This window comes from Oncorhynchus kisutch, linkage group LG9, assembly GCF_002021735.2.
Source record: "Oncorhynchus kisutch isolate 150728-3 linkage group LG9, Okis_V2, whole genome shotgun sequence".
NCBI classification, from domain to species: domain Eukaryota; kingdom Metazoa; phylum Chordata; class Actinopteri; order Salmoniformes; family Salmonidae; genus Oncorhynchus; species Oncorhynchus kisutch.
Genome location: NC_034182.2, coordinates 9,097,722 through 9,122,454, shown reverse-complemented (window position 1 = coordinate 9,122,454; position 24,733 = coordinate 9,097,722). Strand labels below are relative to the sequence as shown.

The following is a 24,733-nucleotide window of genomic DNA, read 5'->3' as shown; positions in this document are numbered from 1 at the left end:
TAACCATGGCCACACTCTCTTCTCTGCATACAGTATGCTACACATGCATCCTATGACACAGAAAGCAGCTTATTTATGCAGTCAAAGAGATACACCCCCTTTAGAATACACATGAGGAGACTCCAGTCTTACACACTTGATCCCATTACTGCAATGTTATATCAAATATGGGTTTATGGCTACAGACAATTTGATTGCAGGGTACTCAGGGAAACAGAACTAGAGCAATCTTACTGGTATAAAAGGTAGTAAATAAGCTGCTGAAACAATAACTGGTATTCAGAGCAGGAGTAATGTCATCTAACCATGGCTAGGGAAGACAGGTGACTATTAGGGACATGAACGCAAAAGAGCGGTGAAAACCACGACATCATTTACAGAGTTTGAGACATACAGACTTACCGAAGGCTAGGATTCCAGCACACACGTACATACAAACACACCCTACAGTCTCCTTAGCATGCAGATACCTGAAGTCACTGTCCTCTGGGGGAGTAAAGCTGACGATTCAGCTACAATTCACTGTCTGAATAGCATGTTTCACCAAGACACCATGTCAGACAATGCTTTGGTTCCAACCTGAGTCCACTCAAAGTAAAGCAATAAAAAAAGACATGACTTCCTCTTCCTCTGATCACTCCAACACCCTCTGCAATATACTGTACATTGCCCTGATACAGAGGAATTCAACCCAACGTAAATTGGCTTAATCTAGCAGTAAATTAGCCTGCCTTGAAGCAGCACCTTTTTTTTACAAAGGCACGCAGAGCAGCCCTCTTAGCCTGTATAAAGAGTGATGTACTGCAGGTTAATGTGTATGTGGGACCTCTCACTCACTGGAAATAAACAGGCAGTGTTACAGTCGCCTCTAAAAGACGGCTACATATAGAAAGTACACCCACTGTGGCTACGGCTCAAATGGCACCCTATTCCCTATATACACTACTTTTGACCAGTGCACTATAGGGGAAAAGGGTAGCATTTAGAATCAGACTATGAATTGAAAGGCAATACGAGTGAAGGGTGGCCATGGAGTGCCTGTCAATAAATATTTGTGACAGCCCAGGCTAAAATAGACCGCTGGGATATGTGCCACTGGGCTGGGGGGGAGGACAAATTATGACCCCCTTCAGCATGTCTAGTCATTTACTTTATCCTTTCTCTCTCTCACTTGCCCATTCATATATTTCTGATGGATTAAGGTAAAGTGAATTAAAGATGGATACGTTTTTCAGTCCTTTTTCCTAATCTATACAATTTACGTGCCCCCAGACAATTGTTTTTTGGTTTGTTTCTAACTTGTTTTTTTACGTATTTTGTAAGTAATGTTGCCGCGACCGTCTCTTATGACCGAAAATAACTTCTAGATATCAGGACTGTGATTACTCAGCATGGACTAGCAGAATCCTGTTTTTCCTTTCACGACTCTGACGAGCCCGGATATACTGCTTCCTCGGGAACAGGCCCCAATCCCCGTGATCTGCGTGAAGAGGAGGCAGAGAAAGAGGGGCCAGAATTCATAGGCGGTCGAATAAACCCCCACTTCTCTCCGTTCTGCTAGCAAACGTAAAATCCTTGGAGAATAAAATTGACGAGTTACGCAGAAGATTAAACTACCAACAGGACATTAAAACTGTAACATCTTACGCTTCATGGAGTCGTGGCTGAACGAGGACAATATCAACATGCAGCTGGCTGGTTTTTCAATGTATCGGCAGGATAGAACAGTGGCGTCTGGTAAGACAAGGGGCGGCGGACTATGTCTTTTTGTAAATAACAGCTGTTGCACGATATCTAAGGAAGTCTCGAGCTATTGCTCGCATGAGGTAGTTTTCATCTGTATTCTTCGTAGCTGTTTACATACCACCACAGTCAGAGGTTGGCTCTAAGACAGCATTGACTGAGCTGTATTCCGCCATAAGCAAACAAGAAAACGCTCACCCAGAGGCGGTGCTCCTAGTAGCCGGGAACTTTAACGCAATCCGTGTAGCATGTTAAATGTGCAACCAGAGGAAAAAGAACTCTGGACCACCTATACTCCACAAACAGAGACGCATACAAAGCTCTCCCTCGCCCTCCATTTGGCAAATCTGACCATAATTATATCCTCCTGATTCCTGCTTAGAAGCCAAAATTAAAGCAGGAAACACAAGTAACTAGATTAATAAAAAAAGTGGTCAGATGAAGCAGATTCTAAGCTACAGGACTGTTTTGCTAGCACAGACTGAATATGTTCCGGGATTCCTCCGATGTCATTGAGGTGTACACCATATCAGTCATTGGCTTCATCAATAAGTGCATTGATGACGTCGTCCCCACAGTGACTGTACGTACATACCTCAACCAGAAGCCATGGATTACAGGCAGCATCTGCACTGAGCTAAAGGCTAGAGCTGCCGCTTTCAAGGAGCGGGACTCCAACCCAGAAGCTTATCAGAAATCCCGCTATGCCCTCCGACGAACCATCAAAAAGGCAAAGCGTAAATACAGGACTAAGATCGAATTAGTCCTTAGATTAGAGCTCTGATGCTCGTCGGATGTGGCAGGGCTTGCAAACCATTACAGACTACAAAGGGAAGCACAGCCGAGAGCTGCCCAGTGACACGAGCCTACTAGACGAGCTAAACTACTTCTATGCTCGCTTCGAGGCAAATAACACTGAAATATGCATGAGAGCACCAGCTGTTCCAGAAGACTGTGTGATCACGCTCTCCGCAACCGATGTGAGTAAGACCTTTAAACAGGTCAATATTCACAAGGCCACAGGGCCAGATGAATTACCAGGACATGTACTGCGACCATGTGCTGACCAACTGGCAAGTGTCTTCACTGATATTTTCAACCTCTCCCTGTCCAAGTCTGTAATACCAACATGTTTTAAGCAGACCACCATAGTGCCTGTGCCCAAGAACATGAAGGTAACCTGCCTAAATGACTACCGACCTGTAGCACTCACATCTGTAGCCATGAAGTGCTTTGAAAGGCTGGCCATGGCTTCAACATCAACACCATCATCCCAGAAATGCTAGACCCACTACAATTTGCAGACCGCCCCAACAGATCCACAGATGATGCAGTCTCTATGGCACTCCACACTGCCCTTTCCCACCTGGACAAAAATAACACCTATGTGAGAATGCTATTCATTGACTACAGCTCAGCGTTCAACACCGTAGTGCCCTCAAAGCTCATCAATAAGCTAAGGACCCTGGGATTAAACACTTCCCTCTGCAACTGGATCCTGGACTTCCTGACGGGCCGCCCCCAGGTGGTAAGGGTAGGTAACAACACATCTGCCACACTGATCCTCAACACAGGGTCCCCTCAGGGGTGCGTGCTCAGTCCCCTACTGTAAACCCTGTTCACTCATGACTGCATGGCCAGGCACGACTCCAACACCATCATTAAGTTTGCCAATGACACAACAGTGATAGGCCTAATCACCGACAACAACGAGACAGCCTATAGGGAGGAGGTCAGAGACCTGGCCGTGTGGAGCCAGGACAACAACCTCTCCCTCAACGTGAACAAGACAAAGGAGATGATTGTGAACTACAGGAAAAGTAGGACCAAGCACGCCCCCGTTCACATCGACGGGGCTGCAGTGGAGCAGGTTGAGAGCTTCAAGTTCCTTAGTGTCCACATCACCAACAAACTAACATGATCCAAGCACACCAAGACAGTCGTGAAGAGGGCACAACAAAACCTATTCCCCCTCAGGAGACTGAAAAGATTTGGTATGGGTCCTCAGATCCTCAAAAGGTTCTACAGCTGCACCATCGAGATTATCCTGACTAGTTACATCACTGCCTGGTATGGCAACTGCTCAGTCTCAGACCGCAAGGCACTACAGAGGATAGTGCGATTGGCCCAGTACATCACTTGGGTCAAGCTTCCTGCCATCCAGGACTTCTATACCAGGCGGTGTCAGAAGAAGGCCCTAAAAATTGTCAAAGACTCCAGCCTAGTCATAGGCTGTTCTCTCTGCTACCGCACAGCAAGCGGTACCAGAGCACCAAGTCTAGGTCCAAAAGTCTTCCAACTAGCTTCTACCCCCAAGCTACCCAGACTATTTGCATTGCCCCCCCCCCCTCTTTACACCACTGCTACTCTCTGTTGTCATCTATGCATAGTCTTCCTACATGTACATACTACCCGCACATTGACTCTGTATTGGTACCTCCCTGTATATAGTCTCGCTATTGTCATTTTACTGCTGCTCTTTAATTACTTGTTACTTTTAGCTCTTATTCTTATCCATATTTTTTTGAAACTGCATTGTTGGTTAAGGGCTCGTAAGTAAGCAGTACACTGTAATGTTTACACCAGTTGTATTCGGCGCATGTGACAAATAAAATGTATCTTGCTCGATATTTTTGTCTTTCTGTCTCTTTCGCCTTCTCTCCTAATCTGTTAATCTCTCTTTCTTCAGCATCCTTCTCTTTCTGCCTCTCCCTGACAAAGGCAGTAATGTCCAGACACATTTCCTCTCCACATCCCTGATCACTCCCGAACAAGCACCATCAATACTGTCTACACAGTACACACATCCACTCAGGACCACTCACACAAACAAACAGACACCACACACGCGCACACACTCACTCACACAAAGAGGAACAGACAACACTGCTCTGTGGCACAGCTGAGCCAGTGAAATGAAAAGGAATCTCCGTACACTCATGATCAATGCATCATTTTCAATGTATTAGGCTGAGCTTTCTGTCGTCAGACCTTCATCAGAGCATACAAAAACACACAACGACGCACAAGGCCACACGTAGGAAATGTGCGTCAATGCAATCAGACACGTTGCGCATCAGCAACAAAAGCACCAGGAGGCACATCAGTAATCAATTATCTCAGAAAGGTGTGACTTGATCCAGTATTTTTTTCTCTCATTATTTTAACGAGGGTCATCCTTTAATATGTTTCCTCTTAACCCCTGGCTTTATGTGGTTCCTTTCATTTCTGACGGTTCTTTAACCCGATAACCCGTACAAGTTCCCATAGGCCCACCCCTTTCGCATTTTTATTTAGTTCTTGGTCTTCACACCTGTTTCTAGGCTTTTGAAGTGTTTATGAATTTAATTTTTAAAAAGGTACAATTATGTCAAAACTATATTGAATCCCAAAAATATGTATACTGACTCAATCAAGTCACACTTTTCTGAGATAATTGAGATAATTGATTACTGATTGCTTTGTATGCAGGTGTTTCGCATCATGTCTGATTGCATTGACGCAAGTTGCCTATATGTGGCCTCTGGCATTGTGTGTTTTTGGATGCTCTGATTCCTTTTCATTTCAGTGTTTCTCGTTATCTCCTGCACCTCAGCAACGGTCAGGTGTGCCACATATCCACTCAAGATTCTACAGCTGAGCCAGTGAAAAGAGAGGAAGGTTGAGAGGAAGAATGAGTGACAGAGAATCAGAAACGTGTCTTTTGCCCCAGGCCCACACCTGCACTGATTACTATTCTGTTGTGCTTCATCCCAGACCAAGGACAGGGTGCTAGCTTGCCTTTATCACTGCACCTGCTAGCTTGCCTCACAGATCACTGCACCTGTACATAGCCCATCTACTACCTCATCCCCATACTGTATTTATTTATTTATCTTGCTCCTTTGCACCCCAGTATCTCTACTTGCACATTCATCTTCTGCTCATCTACCATTCCCGTGTTTAATTGTTATTTTGTAATTACTTTGCCACCATGGCCTATTTATTACCTTAACTCACTTACCTCATTTGCATTCACTGTATATATACTTGTTTTCTACTGTATTATTGACTGTATGTGTGTTTATTGCATGTGTAACTCTGTGTTGTTGTATGTGTCGAATTGCTACGCTTTATCTTGTTCTCAACTAGCCTACCTGGTTAAATAAAGGTGAGGCGGAGCGGGTGACATTGGCTATGAGACAGGCAGAATACTGAGGACCACCACACAGACCTATACACACAACCTCCTTCTTCCATGTCCCATTATCAATCCATCTGGCTCTGTTCCTTTCATCAATCCCCAAGTGACCATTATCCCAGATGTTGCCACAGAACGAACGAACGCGCACACACACACACACACACACACACACACACACACACACACACACACACACACACACACACACACACACACACACACACACACACACACACACCAGCCTTGATGAGAAAAGACAGTAGACCGTAGGCCAGGGGAGAGCAGTGCTGGAATATCAATAGGCCTGCATTAGTTCTGTGAAGACATGTAACATCTATCTCTCCTTCACTTCCTCCATCCCTCATCTCCTCTGGTTCTCAGCATCTTCCCTTTCTTTCTCTCTGGCCAGATCAGACGTCATCGCTGTGGCAGTGGTGTTTTTAATTCATGTTTGACAGAGCTGTAATGAGTCATTTCATATGAGATGGAGAGAGGAGATGAAGCCAGTAAGATGATGAGAGAGACTGAAAGAGGGGAAAAAGAGAAAAACAGTTGAAGGGAGAGAAGGACCGTAGACAATTTTAGAGTAAAAAAGGATGAAGCAGAGAGAAGATAGGAGTAAAACGGAATGAATAGAATCAAAGATTAGGAATATTAGAGAGGACATAAATAAAAGCCTATACCAGACGAGACTAATCACCAGTATTAATGTTTACCCGATTATAAACCCAATTCAATTTGTTTTCCTTCTGTACAAGGGAGGGGAGATCAATATGAGGAAAATATCTCCTATCAGAGCACCCCTGTCTCTATGATTTACCAGGAGATTATGAATACACACACACACACACAAACAAACACACACAGAACGAGGGCTTATAAAATCCATATGACTAACCTGACTACACACAGCCCCAGTGCAGAGGGGATATGATATACTGTAGGATGATGAAGATGGAGGAGGACGAAGGGCACTGGGACATAATGTTATCAATTTCACTCACTCTCTCTCTCCCCCTCTCCTCTACCTCTATCCTTCATATCCTAATCTTCTACAAACACACTAAGGTAACAGACACCTGACACTCACACACACAAAGATGACATCCCACACACTCAAGCCCTACACACACTGTCAATGTCTAGCAGCACCGCATAGACACAATGCAGTGTTATTTGGGAACAGTCTCATGGTCCCATTTGGAGAAAACACACACACACCTTAAACTACAGTTACGTGCAGAATCGTCACATGTTAACTCGCATCCCATCCATCTTTGTTTATTGACGTCGCTTCCTCAAGGACAAAACATCCCATTCAGAAGAGAAACCATGACAGGAATCGAGCCACTTTTATGAATTCACATTCTCACTGAGACAAATATGTCGGTTATGTCAGCCGAGATCTTTCAAGGTAATTGACACACACACGCACCTGTTAGAACATATATTTTTGTATCTCAAGATAGGGTGGTCACATTTTCAAGGCTGATGTAGAACACAGAGATTATTCAATTTAAAGTAAAATGTACTCAATGAAACTGTAAGTATTATGCAAATTAGATACTTAATATGCACATTAGGCAGTACAGAATACATAATTACAGTAATTTAAGCCCAATAATTTAACATATGGTGGTCATATTATTTACAAATCTTCATGCTTTATGCAAAACTGAGACTACGTAACAATTACTGAAATTATAATACAACTTTTATACTATTTTATGCAAATTAGATACCTAACATGCTAATTAGTCTGTACAGAATGTAATAATTACAACACGTTAAACCCATTCATTTAAAGTAAGGTGTTCATATTGTTAACATATATTGTCGAAGTAAGGTGCATGTTGTAACTATATGTGTGTTACCAGGGATTGTAACAAAGTAATATAATAAATAAAGTAAATATAATTGGGATTACATAATAATGAACAAAAAGCAGGGTTTCTATTTACCAATTAGTAACTGTTGGGTTCTGTATATCACAGTTATATTGTATTCAGTAGACCAACTGATTAGGCCTCAAGTACCAAATAATACACCCAACCCTGTGCCCATGTGCCACGTGCATACACACAGCCTAACACAGACACACACTTCTCAACAAACCACTTCACACACAGCCTAACACAGACACACACGTCTCACTAAGTCTGTACTGTAACACAGAAGGTTACTAGTCTAACAACATAGCTTACTTGTAAAGCATGAAACACACTGAGAATCTCACTGCCAATAGACTGCCGATATGTACTTATCACAGTGGGAAGCTGTTCCTTCTCTTAGTAGAACAAAAGCGGTACCTGCTGCGTGAGGCCTTGGTAGCGACGAACCTACCTTCTACTTGTAGAATCACAATGCTCATTAGTGGCCAAAAACGTGACTTTGAGCCCATCAGAAAAAATAAAAAAATTTGCATTTTCTCCAAACATCCACGGATGAGCATGTAGGATGGTAGCTAGGTCAGTGCACAAACACAGTACACACAACACTAAATACTTCCTCCAAGCTAGCTAACCACTGTATCTAGTATTGACATTATAATTCAATCCCAATTAGCTAGATTAGCTAGTTTACCTGAAACAGCTGCCTGTGTTAATTAACTGCAGAGTTAGTGCAGTGTCCATAGCTAACGTTAGATAGCATCACAAATGGCACTATTCCCTATATACTGTAGTTCACTACTTTAGATAGACCATAGAGCTCTGGTCAAAAGTAGTGCACTATATAGGGAACAAGGTGACATTTGGGACGCGGTTTGTCATTCGAAACAGGATATTTCATAGGGATTGCCAGCCAGGATACACATCCACAGACCTCAAGCCATTCCCAGACTTGGCTCTAAGCAGTAGAAGCAAAATCCCAGTCTACAGTCCTGTTCCAGTCAGACATCTAGTGACTTGATGAGGGTATAGTGATGAACTGTTAGTTTGACAGTTATTGCCTTTAAGTGGGTCGTAATACGGAGACAGTGTATGAGTTCAGTACTCAGCTACACTGATAATAATCCTGGTAGACAGCGGCCCACACACACCAGAGAGAGCGAGATAGAGTAAACACAGAGTTTAAAAAAGGTTATACTGTCACTAGACAATCAGCTCTCATGACTGTACTTGTTGTTGACCTCTGTTACAGACACACTCCTACGATTAGCTCTGTGTACTAGGAGAGGATGGGTTGCAGAGTTGAGGTAGTTCAGGAGGAGGACATGGGGATGGGGGGGGACTGGTTACTGGCAGGAAGGAAGGGAAGGCTCAAGAGGCCTCGTTTTTGCTAGAGAGAGAGACAGAGAGGGTAAACCCAGGCAATGGGTCACGATCCTGAACCTTTCATCGCCAGTCACATCCAATTACAGATGACAGAGGAGAGGAGACAGGCTCTAATAGGAGGATGCAGAGGCAGAACTATGGCTGCAGCTGTCTCCCTGTGTGTGAGAGAGAGAGAGCAGGGAGAGAGACTGCAGTAGAGTGGTGTGTTAGTGGGCCATGGAGGCGTGATGGTGGGAGGATGAGGTTGGCACGCGCTGGGCTCTGTGGGTGCTATACATGGCATATGTGAAGAGAGGGAGAGGAGGGGTGCAGCTGCTGGGGGTGGACAAGTAGAGATGGGGATTGGTGAAACCAGTGGGTATTGAGGGAAGAGCTATGGGAGTCAATGGTTCTCCAAAGGCATGTGTGTGTGTGTGTGTGTGTGTGTGTGTGTGTGTGTGTGTGTGTGTGTGTGTGTGTGTGTGTGTGTGTGTGTGTGTGTGTGTGTGTGTGTGTGTGTGTGTGTGTGTGTGTGTGTGTGTGTGTGTGTGTGTGTGCGTGCGTGCGTGCGTGCGTGCGTGCGTGTGTGTGTGACAACATGGATGGGGTGTTCTAGAATGTCGCAGTCAGATCAAAGGAGATTGAGATGCAGTGGGTGGAGACCTTCTCCGTCCCTCTCCCACAGTGTGTCCATCATTATCCTCTACCTCTCTATCAAACTCCTTAGAGTCAAATCAGGTGAGAGGGGGAGAGAGAAGGAGAGAGATGCTGTGTGTTTGTCACTACCTTGTAGTGAGAGTGGAGAAACACTGTAGTCATTAGCAGAATAAACTGGGCCATCAGCAGACAAACACAGAATGAACCACACACATACACACAGAGAATGAACCACACACACAGAGAATGAACCACACAGCATAGACCTACACCCTCCGAGCCATTACAAAGCAGCTCTGAAGATCACAACGGATTTTGGGTTTGATCAGAGACAGCATTTTACAGGGAGAACTCCCGGGACTCTCTATTTCATCTGGGTATAGCTAGCTATACCTAGCTCAAGTCCTTCAGACTAGCTAACAAACCCCATTAACTAGAGCAGCTATCGCTAACTCATAGCTACAACAGCTAACTAGCCCCTTCCACTCTGCCAGAGCAGCTTTGGCTAACTAAATTTATCTTGAACAGGAACTCAACTCAGACACCTGTGGCTAACTTCAGTTATCGCTGTGACTAAAATTGGACGACTAATGCTTTCTCATTGAACCTTTATTTAACTAGGCAAGTCAGTTAAGAACAAATTCTCATTTACAGCCTACCCAAACCTGGGCCTATTATGCGCCACCCTATGGGACTCCCAATCACGGCCGGGTGTGATGCAGCCTGGATTTGAACCAGGGACCACAGTGACGCCTCTTGCACTAAGACGCAGTGCCTTAGACCACTGCACCACTCGGGAGCCCAAAGGACTGGATAAGAGTTTTTGGGTGAGATTGAGAGCATTTCAGTGATAAGCACAATGAATATTAGATGCACCGAGCAGTTCTGTTCAGCAGTCTAAAGGACACACCACCCCCAGGCACACACAGCCTGTCTCCGATTATAGCCGACTCTCTTGCTTTCCCGTGGATAACCAGTCACTACCAGCCTTCTAGTTAGCTACCCTTTGCCTGGTTAAGAAAGAAGCTTCTTTACTAAAGGAAAAACAACAGCAGCATTGAGTTGAATAGTGACACAACAGTCAAGCTATGTTTTTCTAACCCTCTACTATAGAAAAGTAGGCCATCTTTGAATGTGTGGTCTCGTTCAACCCTCTCACTTTCCCCACTGCATTTCATAGCCAGGTTCTGTAGCCACTATAACCAAGTCTCCCTCATTTCCTCAGAGAAAACGGCTTGATTCTAGCCTTTACCAAAAAAAGATATGAGCCATATACCAGCTCTACTTTTTTTCTCTACTCTCTCCTACACCTGTGTAAACTACAACACTGTCTCACCTACACCTGTTAAAACTACAACACTGTCTCACCTACACCTGTTAAAACTACAACACCGTCTCACCTACACCTGTTAAAACTACAACACTGTCTCACCTACACCTGTGTAAACTACAACACTGTCTCACCTACACCTGTTAAAACTACAACACTGTCTCACCTACACCTGTGTAAACTACAACACTGTCTCACCTACACCTGTTAAAACTACAACACCGTCTCACCTACACCTGTTAAAACTACAACACTGTCTCACCTACACCTGTTAAAAGTACAACACTGTCTCACCTACACCTGTTAAAAGTACAACACTGTCTCACCTACACCTGTTAAAACTACAACACCGTCTCACCTACACCTGTTAAAACTACAACACCGTCTCTCCTACACCTGTTAAAACTACAACACCGTCTCACCTACACCTGTTAAAACTACAACACCGTCTCTGCTACACCTGTTAAAACTACAACACTGTCTCACCTACACCTGTTAAAACTACAACACCGTCTCACCTACACCTGTTAAAACTACAACACCGTCTCACCTACACCTGTTAAAACTACAACACTGTCTCACCTACACCTGTTAAAACTACAACACTGTCTCACCTACACCTGTTAAAACTACAACACCGTCTCACCTACACCTGTTAAAACTACAACACTGTCTCTCCTACACCTTTTAAAACTACAACACCGTCTCACCTACACCTGTTAAAACTACAACACTGTCTCACCTACACCTGTAAAAACTACAACACTGTCTCACCTACACCTGTTAAAACTACAACACCGTCTCTCCTACACCTGTTAAAACTACAACATTGTCTCACCTACACCTGTTAAAACTACAACACCGTCTCTCCTACACCTGTTAAAACTACAACACCGTCTCACCTACACCTGTTAAAACTACAACACTGTATCACCTACACCTGTTAAAACTACAACACTGTCTCACCTACACCTGTTAAAACTACAACACCGTCTCACCTACACCTGTTAAAACTACAACACCGTCTCTCCTACACCTGTTAAAACTACAACACCGTCTCACCTACACCTGTTAAAACTACAACACCGTCTCTGCTACACCTGTTAAAACTACAACACTGTCTCACCTACACCTGTTAAAACTACAACACCGTCTCACCTACACCTGTTAAAACTACAACACCGTCTCATCTACACCTGTTAAAACTACAACACTGTCTCACCTACACCTGTTAAAACTACAACACTGTCTCACCTACACCTGTTAAAACTACAACACCGTCTCACCTACACCTGTTAAAACTACAACATTATACCTGCTTTAACCACCCACTGCACACCTCACACTCTCCCCTCAAATACAGTATGTCTTGGATAATTAACATAAGGAACCATACGTGTGATCAGACCATGGCTTATATTAAGGTTACTACAAGCTTCCCTCTGTTGATCTATGTGCATCGTTGGAGTGGGATTTCTGGAGTAGAGGATACCTTTTGGTAACATGATGTCGTCCACGGTCCCTCTCCCATTTGCAAGGGGGCGATAGCAACGTTTTTCATTTTTGTCTTTTCATTTAGTTAAAGCAAGGAAGAGTCGCTTTTCCTTGCTAGTAGTAGTTATGTGGCAGCCTGGCTAGCTGGTTTTAGCCTTGCTAAAAACATAGCGAGCTGGCTAGCCTTTTCAGCTTCCCACATCTCCATGTGAAATAATCTTTATAACAATAATTTTATAATTTTTATAATTTATAATTTTATAAATATATTTATACTTGCTGGTGTAACCTAAAACATTATTCCAGTTTGATAGGCTGCTTGTGTATTCATTTCCATCAGCTAAAAATAAAACGTTATCATGTTTTGGTCAGGGAGAAAAAAGCACATGGCTAGCCACTTGCCTACAGCAGGTTCTACCATTTCACAATAGCCTATATCACTAGTTCTAAACAAAATACCTTGTTCGGGGGATTCTTGTTGTTTGGTTTACTGTCTGAACAGTTACTGAGATTATATTTGGTTATCAATGCGAAATAGGCTACTTTGATGAATAGCCTATGTAGCATATAGATCAGATCAAGAAACCAAGCGGCAAAACCTTTCAGGTAGTAAAAAGGTATGTTGAATGTCAGAGTGTATTTACAAGGCCCCTTTTGTAACGAAAAACATTGCAACACTCCAAATCTTGCGTCTGCATAGAGCATGTAGTAATCGGCTCAATGGCCAAACTTAACCTGTGGACCAACGGTCAGTCATACACCGTACATAGGCTAGTTATCATAAAGGATTCACAACAGAGGTCATAGGTTACAAAACAAATACATAGGCTGAATGTCCAACATCATTAATGCCAGGAAAACCCCTGGGGATCTGATCGCTGAAAGAATGTATACAGAATTCCTATTGTTCTGATGATTGACTATTTAGCCAGCATCAGCATTTATATTTGGATGTGTAAATCCAATACTTGATTCATATTAAGAGTTTATGAATGTAATATTCACAGAGCTCTGTGATCCAGCTAGCTTACGGTCTCTGTTGGATGACGTCCCTGAGTAGTGTCACTATGGAAGGCTGGCAGGCTGTCTCTCCCTCCCTCTGAAATGAAGCCTGCCTGGATCTCTCTGTTAATCCGTCTGTTCTGGTAAACACAGGCCTCGCTGACTGGCTAACACAAACACCCAGACACACAAACAGACACACACACACACACATACACTGGTAGACCATTTATGGCTCACACACTCACGAACACAACATTTTGTGTAGACATTCACGGAGTCATTGGTAGGCAATGCACACACACAGGCATATAAACAACACACACATTGTGTGATAAGCACACACACAAACATACACACAAACAAACACACACACTAACCTGCAGGGTCCATGACCTCCTCGATGACCGGTGGCAGGTGTAGTCCGTCCATGGTTGCCCTGGCAACTCAGTGTGGGGGATTAGGGGGAGGTGTCGTGTGGGTCCAGATGCTCTCTTGTACTGCAGAGGTCGAGTGATGGATGAGTATAGGGGGACCAGGGCAGAGAGAGACAGGGGGAAGATGACGCAGACGAAGCCCAGGAAGGCTCCTCAAGCTCCGGGTAGACTCAGCCGCAGCAGCCCCTCCATCCTGGAGGTGAGAGAGACACACAGACGCTGGAGAGCAAAGAGACAAACTGAGTGAGGGACCACAGTCTGAGACGCATGCAACAAAGAGACAAACTGAGCGAGGGACCACAGTCTGAGACGCATGCAACAAAGAGACAAACTGAGCGAGGGACCGCAGTCTGAGATGCATGCAACAAAGAGACAAACTGAGCGAGGGACCACAGTCTGAGACGCATGCAACAAAGAGACAAACTGAGCGAGGGACCACAGTCTGAGACGCATGCAACAAAGAGACAAACTGAGCGAGGGACCGCAGTCTGAGATGCATGCAACAAAGAGACAAACACTACAGCTCTCTCTCAAACTCACTCAGATACTACACAATTCACTCTCTAGACCTCCTTTTGTTTTGATACTGCACTTCTGTCTTCTTTTTACTTGAGCTGTTATTCTATAACCCTTTCCTGTCCTTTTCTCTCTCTCTCTCTCTCTCTCTCTCTCTCTCTCTCTCTCTCTCGCTCTCGCTCTCTCGCTCTCTCTCTACCACTGACCAATTCTCTCACTCTCATTTGCACAGTTGGTCCCTCTACTGGTTTCTCTCCCGTCTCAGTCTGGGTTTGAAGCACGTTTGATGCTAATGCTTTGTATCCCTTCTCTCGTTTTACCTCTCCCTTTCTCTTTCCCTCTACCTGCTCTTTCTGCTGATTTAACCACACGGGTCAAATCAAAGGCATTCCTTTCTCCATCTAGCACACGTATCTGTAAGTGCAAATATCAGGTAAATATAGACACACACACACTGCATTTACCTTTAATGAGAGTCAGACCTTGGAGCTCTGGATGCTGACAACCTATTCTCCTGCAGCTTGCGATTCATTTCCCGTCTGTCGTTCACTCCTCCCTCCCTCCATCCCCTCTCTCTCACACACACACACACACACACACACACACACACACACACACACACACTCTCTCTCTCCCTCCGATTCTCTTTTCTCGTTGTGTTAACTACGCAGGCCTCATTAGTAAAGGTTCTCATACTAAATACCGCTGTCTGATTAATTCCGTCTCCTTCTATCCTCCCCATATATCTTTCCTTACAGATTAAAACGGCTTAACCCTTCCCTTACCTGCTGTTGACCCGTCAGCTGTGATCAACAAACACAGCTAGTTTCATCCAGTCATCCAACCTGACGAGAGAGCCCAGATTGTATGTCATGAATACACAATGAACTTATGACGTGAGTGATTTAACCCTTCGCTGCACTGAGGACAGGTACTGGGGGAGAGACTGATGAGGGAGGACTCTTGTGGCTTCTCACAGCTGCCGTGTACCTTCAGAGGGACATGAAACACTGCGGGGGAAATATGTACAGGTTTATGGTATCTGTCATTCTGCGAACAGCATTTTGTAATATAACCTTATATAATATAACCTTTAATATTCATGACTATCAGAATGGCATCAAATGGAACTAAAATAGGCTACTTGTCAATGCTGATTATTCTCAAACTATTCATTACGAATTTTGATCAGTCATGGGAATAAAATTGCTGAAAACAAATTGGCTCCCTTTTAAAAAAGAAGATGGAGGACAAGCTATGAAGGAAAAGTATTGAAGTTTTGGTGAAGGTAAAGCCAACTAGCGCAAAAATAATATTGTGATATTGTCAAAACAATACGATAACAAAAAAAATGACATTTAAATAATTATGGTATCTGTCGTTCTGCAAGCCATGGAATGGTTTTCTCCTTTGTGTTGCAAGACCCGTTCACATTCATGACTATCAGAATGGCATCAAATGTAACCAAAGTAGCCTATTTGTCAGTGCTGATTATTGTCAACAGATGTAACTATTTATTATGTGCTCTCAGCTTTGACATGTTGTCATTGTGAGCACAAAGGCCATGAAGTAACAAACTGAGTAACACTTCACAATACACAATGACTCACAACAAGCAGGCCTCTCGTTATAAAAATGGAACTGCGACGAGATCAGAGCATCACACAACTCGAGGCGTATGGGGTTGCTAGGCAACCACATCCACTGGTCCGCATCACATTAAATAGGCTAGATGCAAATTGTTCAAGCTGAAAACAAAACTACCGACATAAGTGAAACATTCTTAACAGTTACACCTCAATATCTAAATTAGTTGTAATAGATGGTCCTTACTAGCCAATGATGAAAGTTTCAGGAAAGACTACAAAAGTTCAAAGTTGACTTTGAAGGATTTTTCATCTTTACCAGAACACCCTGGTGTCCTCTGCCCTGTGGGTCCTCTCGATCAGACAGTGAATCAGTAAACCTGACTACAGTGAGTGAGTGTGACTGATCCTCTGTGCATCGCTGTGCAACACTGCAGCAGAAGTTATATAAGGCAGGCTTTCTGAGGACCAGAGAGAGAAAGAACACTACTGTCTGAAAGGAAGAGGGAAGGGAGTATACCCAGAATTATGACAAATTGCATAAGTAGAATTGAATAAGCTAGCAACACATATAGGTTTTGCTCCCACCACCGTGACGCAAGGAGTGGAGGTTTCTGCTGTGTGCTATCATATGGGAGATGCTATGAATGCCATGCTACCATCATCAGGAGGTAAGTGGGGACGTACAGTCTATTAACACACATGGATACACACACACACACACAAACTAACATAAACACACACTGGTATAAAGACAAGAAGACAAGCAGGCTGTGAAAACTAGCCTAACCTTGCTGTGGGCTAAGACAGGATCTGCCCGTCTCTCCTCTCATCACTGCCCTAACCTTGCCATGGGCTAAGACTGGATCTCCCAGTCTCTCCTGTCATCACTTCTCTGGGTAACACAGGCATTCACATTTAAACAGGCATGACAATTGAGTGTGTTCATTGCCATGAAGCCAGGGTGTAGATAACACACACACACAAACACTCCGGGCGTACACAATGTGCAAGTCCATTTGGTAAAAAGAAGTTGTGGATCGGAGAAAACACCGTAAAAAAGGCATAAGCCCTAATTGTTTTTTGTTTCCTCTTTCCAACCAGCCATAAGAGCAGCTGACAGATTTGCTCCATCTCAAAACACATGCAACAGTTTACAGTCAGGTGCCCCAGTTAGCATGGGAGAGAGTGAAACTGGGTATTCCCAGATGGAGCGTGGTTGCCCTGGGCGCCAGGCAGAGCACTCTGTCGGAAAGACATTGTGATCTTGTTAAGACACAGCTGGGCCAGAGTTGGGATCAACAGAAGTGTCATTACAACACTGTTTCCATACTACATATCCATATTAATATGCCTTAGTACCATAGTGAGGTGAAGAAATATTATTGTACCTTAAGGAGGTTCTTGCAGTGAAAAAACGGGGAAAAATATTTGGTTGGCCTAATGTGTGTTATAAGTAGATGTTCTGTGTTTTAAACCAGCATGGCTATAATACATTATGCACTATAGTCTTATAGGTCATTTTAGTTCATAATCCATAAAACATCATACAGAGTATTGTGTTTTTATTTAATTTATTTAACCAGGCAAGTCAGTTAAGAACAAATTCTTATTTACAATGACGGCCTACCCCAACGCTTGGCTAGTTGTGCACCGCCCTATGGGACTCCCAGTCACGGCCGGTTGTGATACAGCCTGGAATCAAACCAGGGTCTGTAGTGACGCCTCTAGCACTGTGATGCAGTGCCTTAGACTGCTGCGCCACTCGGGAGCCCTAATGTAACCACTTATGAGAATGGAGAATTATGGACGCTTTTAGTTAGTGTCATAACACACTATAAATCTTGTCATAGAATGTTACCAAATATGTGTGAGTGCGTGTGGCGTTCCCTTCCCATCTCCCCTCCAAAGAGCATTAGCTCACTCTCCTTATTGAGGGTAAGAGAGTCAACACAAACCAAACTACACACACTTTTTACAGAGCAGAGCAACCCTGTCCTATTGGCTACACCGCATTAGCATGAATGTCCATTGTGTAATATTATTTGAAAGCACAAACAACTTAACTGCATTACATTATAGGCCTAAGCCTGACAATAGTTCTATTTCACACATGTACAACTTGGAGATGTTTTTTTTGCATATCCCTACTCCTCCAGAGACACCCTCGAAGAGTGGGGTCAGAGATCCACCATTATCGACAGCATCCCTGGAGCAATTAGAGTTAAGTGCCTTGCTCAAGGGCACGTCAACAGATTTTTCAATTAGCCGGCGCAGGGATTTGAACCCATCAACCTTTCAGTTACTGGCCCAATGGTTCTATCCGCTAGGCTACCTGATACCTGCTGTAGGCTAAAGCATCATAATCGTCATTAATTGTTACATCTAGGAACACTGATACAACCATTGTATTTCTGCTGAAAATGGCGATAACATCATAAATAAAGTCCTGTGATATTCTAGAATTTTGACAGTGTATATGCCGGGTAACAGAATGCTCAAATGCGCTTTTCACCAAAAAAGACACCCTAAACTTCATAACACAAACTGAAATCATAGAGTAAACATGTGTAAGTATTACAATGTCTCTTAAGAAATCTTCCCAGCATTTGACTAGGATCCAGAAAATGCTGGGTGAGATAGGTAAGGCTTTTTTACTTAAAAAAGTAAAGTTTGTCTGTGAAAAAATGGAAGTCAATATAAAAAATATATATGTTTTATATATATATATATATAATAGTTTAGTCTGTCTTATTTTGAAAACACAGAAAACATCCCGCTTCACCCTGGCTTGCTGCCCTCAGCTGTCCACGTTGTGAAGAACGAGAGGAGGTCATTTGGGCCTTCTGGTGTGGTGCCTGAAGCCTGGATGTCCTCCCTCTGTCCTCTCCAGACCAAGGGACCAGTCTGCCAAAGACTGCCTGGAGCTTAAGGACATCCAGTATTACGTGCTAGTGGACGTGCGGGAGTCCAACATGGAGGCCCCTCAGAATGCTAGTGTCCCCCTTTCTGCCTCCTCCTCTTCCTCCAGATGATTTCACCTATCACTCCAGCACCTGTAACAACAAAAAGAACCTGGATACGTAGTAGGATGTAGGGGTGATGGCCTGAAAAATCTGAAAAAAAATCAATTTTCTGAGAAAAATGAAGCAGAAACTGCATTGGCCCTTACTTTCTAAATACATGGCTCTGCCTATGCCTACAACTTGTTCTTATGCGTCAAAAGGTGGGACAGTAGCCTAACCTATTCGTTTTGTTTCAACAAATTTCCTGCTTAGGGTATATTTAACTTCTCAACTGTGCCCACTTTTGGAGTCACACTTGCGTATAAAGACCAAAAGATATTGATAATGTCTTTGCTCTATTCAGAAGGTTAATTTATTCAGGTGTGGTAGGCTTTTAGCACAGGTGTGCCGATTTTCTCCCTACACTTGCAGAGTGATCAGTCAAGGTAACCCAAACAAATGTTCATCTTTATATTAATTTATTTGTAGTGGAAATTTAACCCAGACCTCTATTTTTTCCTTTCCCGTTGATGAAAAACAGTCAACACTGTGTATGAAAACTTTAGTGCCACAGAAAGAAAGGGTAGTAGCCTAGCCAAGGCCTGCTGTGCTGCCTGCTGTTGTTGATTAAAGCATTGTTGTTCATAACACAATAATAATATCAACTGGCCCAGAAATGCATTTTCTTTTCTGATTTATTTATGGCGTGGGCCTTTTCAGCCCAAATCCATTTACAGAACATCTAGTGCACTTAAGGGGAAGGAAAACACTGGCAAACAAAACAAAAGGTTTCTGCATGTTTATCAGGGAAAAAATTAAAAACATCCCGCTTCGCCCTGGCTTGCTGCCCTCAGCTGTCCACGTCGTGAAGAACGAGAGGACGTCATTTGGGCCTTCAGGTGTGGGGAGGTGCCTGAAGCCTGGATGTCCTCCCTCTGTCCTCTCCAGACCAAGGGACCAGTCTGCCAAAGACTGCCTGGAGCTGAAGGACATCCAGTATTACGTGCTAGTAGACGTGCGGGAGCCCAACATGGAGGCCCCTCAGAATGGCAGCGTCCCCCTTTCTGCCTCCTCCTCTTCCTCCAGAGAGAGAAGCAGCGGACCTGGCCACACCCAGATCTGGAGAAAGGAGAGGCGCCCTGACCCCTACAGCTGCTCCTCCAGGTCCAGCCATGTTGAGAGGCATAGGGGGAGCGAGGTGATGTGGCTTGGCTTCTCTGGCGAGAATAGGCTAATATGGTTAGCAAGTTTAGCGCAAGGGGAGTGCGAAACAGACTGTGAAATGACCTGGATACTGCAGCCCTGTAGTCTGTTCAGCATATTAATTAAATATGGAAACCATAGACAGGGAGAAACTTATGTTTTACACTGAGAGAGAGAGAGAGAGAGAGTCAATGAAAGAAAAATTAAGAAGAAAAATGGGGAGGCAAGGAAAGGAGTATTTACTGATAGAAAGAGAGAAGGAGCAAGAAAGTGAGATGAGGTGGTTGAGTCAGGGATAGTGTTGATGAAGAGAGGGAGAGAGAGATTGAGAGATTGAGAGGAGAGGAAAAGGATTGAAGAGGAAGAGAGATGTAATTACTGTTCTTGTTCCACAGTGACCACAGTGGTCTGGAATAGGGAGCCTGCCTATTACTGTCAACACAGCAGGGCCAGAACACACACATGCACATGCACAGCACGCACGCACGCACACACAGACAATACCGAACCCACACACTAGCACCTACATTGACTTCTAAAAGCCAGATCTGACTTCATTTTCCAAACTAAAACAGAACAGACTAGTCCAGTTGTGTTTACATACAATACCGCCACACCCCCTGTTTCCTAATGGTGAGCTCACAGGACATTAAGAGGTACATTTTAAACTTGAATGTCACAAAAAGTCTCCAAAGCACTGTAATATCACTTTAAATAAAATAACATGTAAATGATCTGAGCTGTTGAAAACAACTGGAGACAGTTAGATAAGAGATGTCTGTTGAGTGCAGAGCTGTAGTGGGAGGGACATGGGTGGGCAGGAGATTAGGGTGAAGGGATTTATCTAAGCTGTTTTCACCTTTGGCTAGGAGACAGCAGATACACACACACACGTTTTTGGGTCTGGGCTAACACTGGTCCTCATGGCTGTAGTTTGTCTCATCTATAGTTTGGGTGGTTGATGCTCTAGTAGGGAGTCTGGGCTGCTTTTGTTCATTGTGTGAGTGTGTTTAAGTATGTGTGTGTGTGTGTTTCTGCCCCAGAGACCAAGGCAGAGCTCCCTGAATAACATTAACATTTAAAGCAGCACACTAATAACAGTGCAACATAATCAAATCAAATCAAATTGATTTATATAGCCCTTCGTACATCAGCTGATATCTCAAAGTGCTGTACAGAAACCCAGCCTAAAACCCCAAACAGCAAGCAATGCAGGTGTAGAAGCACCACATTCATTGCATTACAACTATGCAGCTATACCACATATTGCCTGCCGACCTCTTATAAGAAGAAAGAAAGAGAGAGTAACTCTATAATAATAAAATGTTATTGGTCGCATAGCAGATGTTATCGCGGGTGAAACTAAATGATTACGATCCGTTCTCCAACAGTGCAGTAATACCTAACAACACAAAACAAAACCCCAAAAGAAAAATAAAGGAATTAAGAAATATGTAAATATTCTAACGAGCAATGTCGGAGCCTAGTAGTTAGAGCGTTGGACTAGTAACCGAAGGGTTGCAAGTTCAAATCCTCGAGCTGACAAGGTACAAATCTGTCGTTCTGCCCCTGAACAGGCAGTTAACCCACTGTTCCTAGGCCGTCATTGAAAATAAGAATTTGTTCTTAACTGACTTGCCTAGTTAAATAAAGGTAAAACATTTTTTTTAACAAAAAGTCCAGAAATTTAAATATACAGTATATGTATATGATGGTGTGTATAGACATTATGGACAGTATATATAATATGACTCATTCACTGGTGCACGCACAAACGTTCACACCGTGGTATAAAAACACACCATTACTATTAGAATGGAAAAACACTGGAAGTGGCTGAAGTGAATCAATGATTTCCCTATCAAAATCACAAGCTACACCAGTGCATAGAGATCAAGTCTATAATCTGTGGCCGGGTAAAAAGAAAAATAAACATTGTCTTTCATTGATTGGGATGGATTTACCCCAAACCCAAATTGCTGTGTAGGCCTTCATTATCAGATCAATAATGGAGTAAGATTGGAGAGAGGGAGCAGGTTGCAAGATAAATAGAATGGATCCTACCTTTTCAGAGCCTATGTTTGATATTTTTATCTTTTTTTGTTGTTGCTTTTATCTGTTCCCTTTTCCCATGATCTCTTGAACCATGGAAGTATCTAACCATGCAGAAATGTCTGATGAAATCATTTGATATCCAGAACCAACAAATTACCTACACGTAAAAGAAAGAAGCTAAACTGAAGAAATTCATATACATTTGAACTCTGGTGAACTCCGCAGCATGTAGGAGAGACAACAGCACCACCTATTGGAAAGTCTAGGACACAGAGATATACACGAATCTGCCGATGTGACTTCAACATGTAAAAGACAATTGTTCTAACTCTTTTGTAACAACACAATTGTCAAACACATTTAACAATTGTTGCCTTGTTCATAATAGTGGTTTTTGTTTTGTTATTTATTACATAGCGGTATTGTCGAATATACATATCTGAAAAGAAGGTGGTCATGTAACAGCAGCATCACACGAGCAGTGTGTGCATGTAAAGGTCGACCAGCCAGGAAGTTGAGGTAGCTAGCCTAGCTGTTATCCATTTTGCCATCATAATGGGATATTATAAGATAACCTGCATGTTGTATGAAAGCATGACTAATTTAAAGAGCTCAGTCATTGCTCATAAAAACGTCTGCATCTAAACCAGGTAGCTTGTAGGCTTAGCCAGATAGCTAGCCACTCAAGCTGGACATAAGAATGGTGCAGTTTAGCTTGAGTCGCCTACTAGTCACAGTTTCTAACCCTGTATTGTCTTTGTGGTAGTGCTGTGTTGCTGATGATTGTGGTATGGTTTGACAGGGTCAGGACAATTACAAAGCTAAATCCTGTGGTGTTATTAGACTGAACAGCTTGCTTACATTCTCACTTTTACCACAGCCACAAAGTCAAAATTGGCTCCATCTTAAAAAATGCATTAAAAATGTGGTTAGGTTTAACACTCACATTTCAAGAAGATAAATTGTAGAAATAGACAGTTTATGACTGTGGCTGCGGTGACTAGACAACCCTTTATTCTCAACCCCTCAAGGTTTTCTGTGGGAAGTATGCTGTGTCTGGAGAGAAGGATGCTGGGACTTGTAGGCTTCATAGGGGGTGACCTCCATGCTACGTCTGGGAGATTCCTGAGATGCACCGTGAGGTCTTCAACAGTCCAACAGACTTCTGGCTCCACACACCACCCCGAGAGGGTGTGGCTCTCCTCACAGGCACCACTCTGTGGACACCATACCCCTAAACATAGGACAGGCCCGTATGGGCCTTTTACACACCCACAGCAGACACTGGGGAGTTCCCGTGGCCTTCTCTCCCTCCCCCTTTTCACCCAGAGGGTCACCCTCTCCCAGGGACCCAACACCTCCACAGCCAAGATCAGGTTGCGAACGCGTCTGGTGGTCACCCTGCTGTTCGGCGGGGGTCTGCTTGGCACCTGGTGGTACGTGCGTAACGAGAAGCAGCAAAATCACCGAATGCAGCGTATAGAGCAGTTGAAAAAGGTGGCCCTGGGCCAGGGAGACTTCAGCCTCCTCGACCACAGGGGGCACCGCAGGACCAAGAGAGACTTCCTGGGTAGCTGGGTGCTCCTCTACTTTGGCTTCACCCACTGCCCTGACATCTGCCCCGAAGAGCTGGATAAGGTATCTGCTGTGGTCAGCGCCCTGGACAAGGACCGGTCTCTCCCCGCGGTCCAACCGCTGTTTGTGACGGTCGACCCGGAACGAGACAACGTGGCGGCCCTGGAGAGGTACGTAAAGGACTTCCACCCCCGGCTGATCGGCCTGACGGGTACCCCAGAGGAGGTGAAGGTGGCGGGGAAGGACTACAGGGTGTACGCCAGCCCTGGACCTAAGGATGAGGACGGGGACTATATAGTGGACCACACCATCCTCATCTACCTGGTCAACCCAGATGGGCTGTTCCTGGACTATTACAACAGGATGAAGGACGACGTGCAGATTGCTGAGAGCGTCAGGAACCATATGAAGAGCTACGTCAAACTCTGAGTGAATGACGGTAACCACACCAACAAGACTGTATCAAAGACCCATGGTATGTCGCACTTAAACTGAACCCAGTCCAGATAATCTCCATCAGAAATTAGGCCGTGGTAAAGTATTCCCAGACCCGACTGAACCACAACAATATGGACACTTCATCGAGGCTATGCTGATTCTGTGTGTGCAATAAGTTGTTTTTGTCCAACAATAATGATATGGATGTGAAATTGTCTTTATACTAGTCTTTTGTCAATGGCACGGCAATCATTA

At 43.9% G+C, this 24,733-nt stretch overlaps 2 protein-coding genes across 9 annotated transcripts in view; one reads left to right on the top strand and one right to left on the bottom strand.

The window, feature by feature from the left end:
• The window catches only part of LOC109879991 (coiled-coil domain-containing protein 136-like), a 53,945-nt gene extending 38,427 nt beyond the window's left edge, over positions 1-15,518 (bottom strand). For 3 of the 8 annotated variants that reach the window (XR_004210989.1, XM_020472210.2, XM_031831811.1), the window contains exons 1-2: positions 15,081-15,332; positions 14,044-14,319 (exon numbers count right to left, since the gene is read on the bottom strand). Coding sequence is in view for 6 of the 8 variants with exons in the window: in XM_020472210.2 (XP_020327799.2) it covers positions 14,044-14,095 (52 nt within the window). In the remaining 2 variants the exon portion in view is untranslated. Of the gene's footprint in view, positions 1-14,043; positions 14,320-15,080; positions 15,333-15,401 lie in introns of those variants that run through there. The other 5 variants (XR_004210990.1, XM_031831807.1, XM_031831809.1 and 2 more) reach the window with 3 other exon arrangements.
• Positions 15,519-22,924: 7,406 nt separating this feature from the next.
• LOC109879972 (protein SCO2 homolog, mitochondrial-like) lies at positions 22,925-24,695 on the top strand. The gene is made up of 2 exons (XM_020472181.2): positions 22,925-22,984; positions 23,497-24,695. Exon 2 carries the CDS (start codon positions 23,513-23,515, stop codon positions 24,467-24,469), a length of 957 nt encoding a protein of 318 aa, XP_020327770.1. The 5' UTR covers positions 22,925-22,984; positions 23,497-23,512; the 3' UTR covers positions 24,470-24,695.
• Positions 24,696-24,733: the final 38 nt, after the last annotated feature.